This window comes from Sturnira hondurensis, unplaced genomic scaffold (genome assembly GCF_014824575.4).
Source record: "Sturnira hondurensis isolate 20B ecotype Veracruz unplaced genomic scaffold, ASM1482457v3 Scaffold0006713, whole genome shotgun sequence".
Taxonomy (NCBI): Eukaryota; Metazoa; Chordata; class Mammalia; order Chiroptera; family Phyllostomidae; genus Sturnira; species Sturnira hondurensis.
Window position 1 is genome coordinate 5437417 of NW_028079344.1, and position 7849 is coordinate 5445265.

The 7849-nt window shown below is 36.0% G+C and overlaps 1 protein-coding gene across 3 annotated transcripts in view; it reads left to right on the plus strand.

The window, feature by feature from the left end:
- ANKRD12 (ankyrin repeat domain 12) overlaps positions 1-2915 on the plus strand; it is a 154561-nt gene extending 151646 nt beyond the window's left edge. For 2 of the 3 annotated variants that reach the window (XM_037050353.1, XM_037050355.1), the window contains one exon: positions 327-2889. In XM_037050353.1, coding sequence (XP_036906248.1) covers positions 327-512 — 186 coding nt within the window. In that variant the 3' untranslated portion in view covers positions 513-2889. Of the gene's footprint in view, positions 1-326 lie in introns of all 3 variants that reach the window. The other variant, XM_037050354.1, reaches the window with a different exon arrangement.
- Positions 2916-7849: the final 4934 nt, after the last annotated feature.

The window sequence follows — 7849 nt, forward strand, 5'->3', positions numbered from 1 at the left end:
TAAAGAGAATCATTGGCTTTAGATTCCCAGTGCTTTTTAAAATCACTTTTCCCTTAGATTTTCTTTAATCTTTAGTTAATTTGAAATTTCATTATTTGAACCAACAGTTTTAAATTAAAGTCTGTGAGATAAGATGAGTATGAAGTTGCCGGCCCAGAAATTGTTGCCATGTGGATGCAGATAGGGTAAAACAAATGAATGTGTAACTCAAAAACTTCTTATACCTCTAATATATTGATCTTAATTACTAAAGAAACTATGGATAAAATTAATTTTGAAACAAAGCAAATTTAATAGAATAACTGATTAACTTTTCTTTTAAATAGACCTGTCTTTTAATGAGGCAACAACATGAAGCCGCAGCTTTAAATGCCGTTCAGAGATTAGAATGGCAGCTCAAACTCCAAGAACTTGATCCTGCCACCTATAAATCTATCAGCATTTATGAAATCCAGGAATTTTATGTTCCCCTTGTCGATGTTAATGATGACTTTGAATTGACTCCTATATAGCAGCCATTACTTTGTGGTGTGTCATCTTAAACTGATAAGGCTCAAGAGTGTTATACTGTGGAATACTGCCTTTTGACAAAAATGCTGATATTATGCCTTTACAGGTGTTGGTAAAGTTCAACTAAAGTTTGGTTATGTAGTAAACACTGTCATTTTATAAAATAGAAAAGAATAATTTTGGATCCTAGGTCCCAACCGTTTCTAATTGAAAATTGCTATTTATTATTGGTGAAAGGGAACGACTGCATTGGAGCATGTTGGCAGGCCGTGGTTGTATTTAAAAAGTTGAGAATCTGCTAACAGCGCTGGAAGTTGTTAGCACTCTAAGTACAAGATAACCACTAGTATGCAAATCTCTTTTCAAGTTTTATTAAAATATATCAGTAAACTAAAAGGTTCAGTACCTACCAAATAGTTTCTAATGTGGAAGAAAAACTTGGCACAAAATTTCCTCAGCTTATTATATCTGTAAATTAATTGTACAGTTTTCTTTTCAAAAGTTTAATATTGTCTTCCTTTTTAATAACTTATTTTATACATATTGTGCAGGTGTAAATCTTGTAATTAATAGTCACGATGTATACAAAGGAATTGATAGTTAAAACATGTACAAAGAAATAATTGTAAAACTGTTTTGTCTAATGTTTTATTGGACCAAAGTTGTAGTTTGTATGGGGTGTAGCAGTAGTGTATTCAGGTAACAAACCTTTTAAATAAGGCATGCATGTGTTTGAGTTAGCTTGTTTTCATCACCATGACTGTAAAGGTTGTGACTTACTTGTATTGCATGCTTCCTATAATTTAACTCTCTCCGTAAGTGATAACCTAAAGTAGTGTAAGGTGTTTCATACTAGTCTTTTGGTATAGTATCTGTGACTTACTATGTTGGACATATTATTTAGAATTAGTCATACTAAGAAACAGCTCTTTTTTTTTTTCATCTCACAGTAGAGCCTGTTCTCTCCTCCCCCCCCAAATGCCTTTGAATGAAAATTCTGAAATTGTAAATGTCTATTTTAATACTCAAGTATGAATCTGTGAATATATGTAAAATATATTGAATAAATTTTATTGGTCATGTTAAATCATTGTAAAACTTTTTTACATTGCTAAAGTGTAATATTTTAAGCTTAATAATAACCTTTGCACTTTTAAAATAAGAACTGAGTGCCCTAATGAAAAAAGAGATATTTGGTAGTCAAAAAGAAATGGGCATATTCTGATTGATCTCTAAAATGTTTACGAAATGAACATTTCATGAAATGGCCGTGAAGTAGCCATGAAATGAATATTTCATGAAATGTTAATGAAAAATTCATTAATATGTTGTATTTTTTTCCTTGAATCAAGATGCAAAACATAATTTTCAGAATTTTATAATTAAGATTTGGTACACTATTTTTAATAAGATAATTAGCAATACACTTAGAAAAAGTTCAGTTTCTCCTATAACATGATACAGACTAAAATATTTAGGAATAGTTCTGATCTGAAACCTGCCGCTAAACTAATTAAATATTTTGAAAGGAAAATTTAGGTTATATGTATAATTAATTATAAGTATACATGATAAAATTTATAGAACTTTCCACAATACTTTCTTGAGTTATAAAATAATACTGGATATTCTTTATTCTGATGGAGAAAAGTAAAAAGAGTATATGAGGCATAAAGTGTTTTAAATTTAGCTTGCAAGTTGGAAATTCCAGCTGATGGGAGAAAATGTAAAAATTAAAATTTTTGAGTGCAAAGGTACATATTAAGCTTAGGGATTTTTTTTTAATTTTCACATCAATTTATATTTACATTCATGTTGTACTTGGCATGCGCAATAAGGAAGCACGTGTAAAAATTACACAGTGCAAGGATTTTAATATAAAGGTTGTATGTAGTAGTGTTTAGAAATTTAGATGGGAGATTTTGGCCTTTTTGATTGGATAATTGGGGCCAAGAAAGGCAGGGTAGATTTTGAAGCACTGGTTTTGTTGAAGTTAAGTTTATTAAGGCTGGAGGCATTAAAAGCTAATTTATAAAAGCAATACTTTTTAATATGAAAAACAATGCAAATTGTGTTTATACTTTTGCCTAAAAATAAAAATTAAAAAACCAAGGTATTTGAGCATTGAAATCACAGAAAATATGAGAAAGGTATGTTTATCCAGCATTTTTTGCTGATGGTCCAATCTGGAGGTTAGGGGAAATCAGTTTAGTCAAATACAACAAGCTGCAAAGGAGAAACAGCAAGCAAGCAGGAATGTGGTGTATTTTAGTCATCCCAGCTTTGTTTAGTATTATTAACCACAGTTCTCACCCTCTTCTGTGGTACCTCAAGTTGCTGGAGCCTCTCTGCTGTGATTCTGCTTCTACAGATTTCCTTGTAAAATGACTCAGAGATGATCAGGATAGCTTGAAAGAAAAGTGAATGGCTTTTCAGTGGGAATTTGTCCTTAAGTAAGGGATTAAGGGTTTTTAATATTGAAGATATTCTGAAGCTCTGAAATGCTAGAAAAAACTTGGAATGTAGTATATGCCTAAAAAGTTTAAGAATCTGAAAAAGAAATGAAGGGTGGCTAGTTTAATCAGTGATTCTTTTTAACTATTCAAATATCATGAACAAGATACTAAATTGTACCTAAGGATTTGTATTTCTTTAAATCTTGTTCTAAATCATATCTGTTTAATAAATGACTAGTTGATATTTGTGCATGTTATTTAATAAAGAGTTATATTTTTATAGAAAAAATAAGAGTGAAATGTGTGCTGAATTTTTTTCCCATTCCTGTATTATTCTGTGCCAAACACTAGTATTTGCGTGGGCAGCTAGCAAAATTGCAGAAACGGTTTTGTTGGGGAAACAAATAGTATCTGAAGAATTAGTCTTTTAAATTTCAAGTCTGTTCAGTAATAAGGTCTCAAAAAGTGAATTTTAAATGTTAGACATGCTGCAAACTTCATAACTGCAAAAATATCAAGCAAAGACCCCATGAAGCTCATTTTAATGGACTTAATTAAGAATTATACTTTATTCCAGAAATTGGGTACAGTGCTAAATATCTAATTTTCTTAAGTTTTCTAACACATGAGCGATATTTTTAATTCTCTTTGATACCCTAACACATAAAATTATAAAATTTTATGTAGAGGAAATTCCCTATTTGAAACTCATGAGATAGTTTTATCTTCTTATATTTTAAAGAAAGTATTTGCATAATTTAAAACAAATTTTTAAACATTAAGAATAGAGAGATTGTTAACAAGAGATAATATAATAACCTTTGGGAAAGCTTGTGTGAAGTTTAAACTTCGTGAAGTTTAATTGGTTAAAATATCTTGCAGTTCATTTTCTTAGTGGCTTCTTGGGATCATAGTCTTCTTTGTACCTCAAATGGAGATACAAAGTCTCCACAGAAGTACTTATTCAAAAACCAAACATCAGAAAAAACATTACAAGTAAACTACAGACTAACATTCTTTTTGAACATATTCATGTCTCAGTGACATTCAGTTAGACAACAGTTCCTTAATTAGGATAGAAAAAATACAAACCCATAAAAGAAAAACACTTGATAAATCTGACTTTGTTATAATTTAAAACTTTTGTTCTTCAAAAGACACTGTTAAAATGAAAATGTAAGCCACACAATGGGAGAAAAGATTGGTTTAAACGTATCATAGGAATATGATGAAATACTTGATTCCAGAATACAGACAATAAATTTTTTAATTCTAACAAAAAATTTTAAGATGTTTTTACTATAGAAGATATGTAAGCCCTGACTAGTGTGGCTCTGTGATTGAGTGCTGGCCTGCAAACCAAAGTTCACCAGTTCAAGTCCCAGTCAGGGCACATGCCTGGGTTGAGGACCAGGTCCCCAGTGTGGGGTGAGTGAGAGGCAGCCACACATGTTTTTCTCCTTCCCTTCCCCCCCTTTCTGAAAATACATTAAATCTTTTTTAAAAAGATATATGAATGGCAAAAAAAGGCACATTAAAAGATGATCAATTTTACTAGTCACTAGGGAAATGCAAACTGAAACCAGTATAAACCAACTAGAATAGCTAAGATCGAGACTTAAAATACCAAACATTGGCAAGAGTATTGAGCACCTCGAACTCTTCCATTGCTGGTATTTGAAAGTGATTGCCATTTTGAATATCCATTTGGTGGTTTTTTATAATGTATAAAAATACACTTAACTGGCCCTGGCTGGTGTAGCTCAGTGGATTGAGTGCCAGCCTTTGAATAGAAAGGTTCAATTCCCAGTCAGGGAACATGCCTGGGTTGTGGGCCAGTGCCACAGTGGGAGCGTGTGAGAGGCAACTACACATTGATGTTTCCCCCTCTTTCTCCCTCCCTTCCCCTCTCTCTCATAAAAAAAAAATGCACTTACTATAAAAATATGTACTTACTAGCAATTCCACTCCTAGGTATTTACCTAAAAGAAAGGAAAATAATGTTAACGTAAGAATTTGCTATCAATCTTCATAGCAACTTTGTTTTTTTTAATATTTTATTGATTATACCATTACAGTTGTTCTATTCCCCCCTTCATTCCCCTCCACCTGCACACTCTCTCCCCCACCCTTCTCCCCCCCTTAGTTTATAACCACGTGTCTCAAGTTCTTTAGGTTCTATATTTCCCCCACTATTCTCACCCTCCCCCCTATCTATTTTCTGCCTACCATCTATGCTATTTTCTGTGCCTTCTCCCCCCTTCTCCTCCTCCCACCCCCCTGTTTCTAACCCTCCATGTGTTCTCCATTTCTATGGTTCCACTCCTGATCTAGCTGTCTTCTTGGTTTGCTTTTGTTTTAGGTGTGGTTGTTAATAACTGTGTGTTTGCTGTCCTTTCACTGTTCATATTTTTCATCATCTCTTTCTTATATAAGTCCCTTTAGCATTTCATATAATAAGGGCTTGGTGAGGATGAACTCCTTGAACTTGACCTTATCTGAGAAGCACTTTATCTGTCCTTCCATTCTAAATGAAAGTTTTGCTGGATAGAGCAATCTTGGCTGTAGGTGTTTGGATTTCATGACTTGGAATACTTCTTTCCAGCCCCTTCTTGCCTGTAAGGTCTCTTTTGAGAAATCCGCTGACAGTCTGATGGGTACTCCTTTGTAGGTGACTGTCCCCTTATCCCTTGCTGCTTCTAGGATTCTCTCCTTCATTTTAGTCTTGGCTAATGTAATTCTGATGTGCCTTGGTGTGTTCCTTCTTGGGTCCAACTTCTTTGGCACTCCCTGAGCTTCCTGTATTTCCTGGAAGTCTATTTCCTTTGCCAGACTGGGGAAGTTCTCCTTTATTATTAGTTCAAATAAGTTTTCCACTCGTGGCTGTTTCTTTCCCCCTTCTGGTACCCCTATAATTCGGATGTTGGAACGTTTAAAGATGTCCTGGAGGTTCCTAAGCCTCTCCTCATTTTGTTGAATTCTCATTTCTTCATTCCTTTCTGGTCGGATGTTTCATTCTTCCTTCTGGTCCATTCCATTGATTTGGGTCCCAGTTTCCTTTACATCGCTATTGGTTTCCTGGACATCTCCCTTCATTTCAATTAGTTTAGCCTTCATATGTTCCTCCAATTTGTGACTGTACTCTACCAATTCTGTGAGCATCCTGATAAATAGTGTTTTAAATTGGGCTTTTGAGAGCCTGGCAATCTGTTGGTCGCTTAGAGTTATTGGCTCTGGGACTTTGAGTTCTTCTTGAGCCATCCTTTGGGCTGTTCGTGCCTGTTAAGTAGCAGGATCGGAGCCCTAGGTTTTCACCAGAGCAGGGCAACTCAGTCTCTGGGTTGTGACATTGTATGTGGGGGCGGGGTCAAAGAGGGACAGTGGCTTCCCTCCGGCGCCCGCCGCCGCCACCGCCGCCGCAGCCTCGACCCCCACCAGCACCGCAGCCACCACCATACCCAGGGCCACGCGCCCCGCTCCTCGGCACGCGAGTGTTCCACCGCTGTCAGCCCTCCACCACTGGGTTTGCCCCCTGGGGCCTGTGTGGTCCATCTCCCTTCGCGCGAATGTGCGACCTTGGTCAGTCTGTTCCGCACCCCGACTAGTTCTGGGCTGCCTGCGCTCCTAGGTCTGCCCTGCCTGACCCAGCTCCGCTGCTGGCTCCACCTCTTACCGTCCTCGCTGAATGGTTTGTAGCTGTCGGACTTCCGTATAATTCGGTTTTCTGGCTTCTGGGTGTGTGTTAGTTCTCCAAAACTTTTTGTTGTATCCAAACTTGGTTGTGGGAGAAGGCACAGTGTTTCCACCTATGCCTCCATCTTGGCGGAAGTCCTCGCAACTTTGTTAATAATAGCTCAAAACTACAATGAACCCAAAAGTCCATCAACTGAGATGAATAAACAAACTGGTATATTCATACCATAGAATACTACTGAGTAACAAAAATGAATTACCAATACATGGAACAACATGGATGAATCTCAATATCAGTATAGTTAACGGAAGACATCAAACGCAAAAGACAGGTTAACATATAATTTCATTTATATACTAAAAAAGTTAATGCTATAGTGGTTGAAAGATAAGTATTGACAGGGATGAGGGTTTAGGGGAAGGAAACTGGGATAATGGAAATAAGATTGTGGTTGTGGTTAAACCACTGTATACATTTGTCAAAACCATCAAATTGTACACTCATCAAATTGAACTTATGTGTAAATTATACCCCCCATTAAAAAAATAGTAATGCTTTTTATTTATTATTGATAATCACCATTTCAGAGTTCTTCAGAGTCAGTTGTTTTTAATTAGTGTATTTTTAATCCATCTGGATAGGTAAAAAGAATTTTCAAAGACCATCTTTAATACATCTTTATTAGTCATGGCTTCATAACTTTGTAATTATTAGAATGGGAAACTCAGTCCCTTTGGTTTGACTGGTTGGTAGTGGTAGGGCCTGGGGATAATGGTTAAACAGACTTAAGATTTTATTTATAGAGAGAGGAACAGAAGGAGAAAGGGAGAGAAAACATCAGTGTGTGAGAGATAAATTGATAGGTTGCCTCTCACACCCCTAAGTAGGGACCTGGCCCACAACCCAGGCCTGTGCCCTGCCTGGGAATCAAACCTGGGACCTTTCTGTTCACAAGCCAGCACTCAATCCACTGAGCCACACCAGCCAAGGCAAAACTGCTACTACAGTTTTGCATCATCACTGTGGAGTATTGTTGAATACCAGTTTTGTCCTAAGGGGACCAGGTCATATCAATCATTCTATAGGTCAGGATGATTTATTTGATACAGTTGTAATTTCTACTTTGTTCAGTAAAGCATCTGTGTGAGAAATAATGCTATCTTCATTAGTCATGAGTTGCACGTGAATT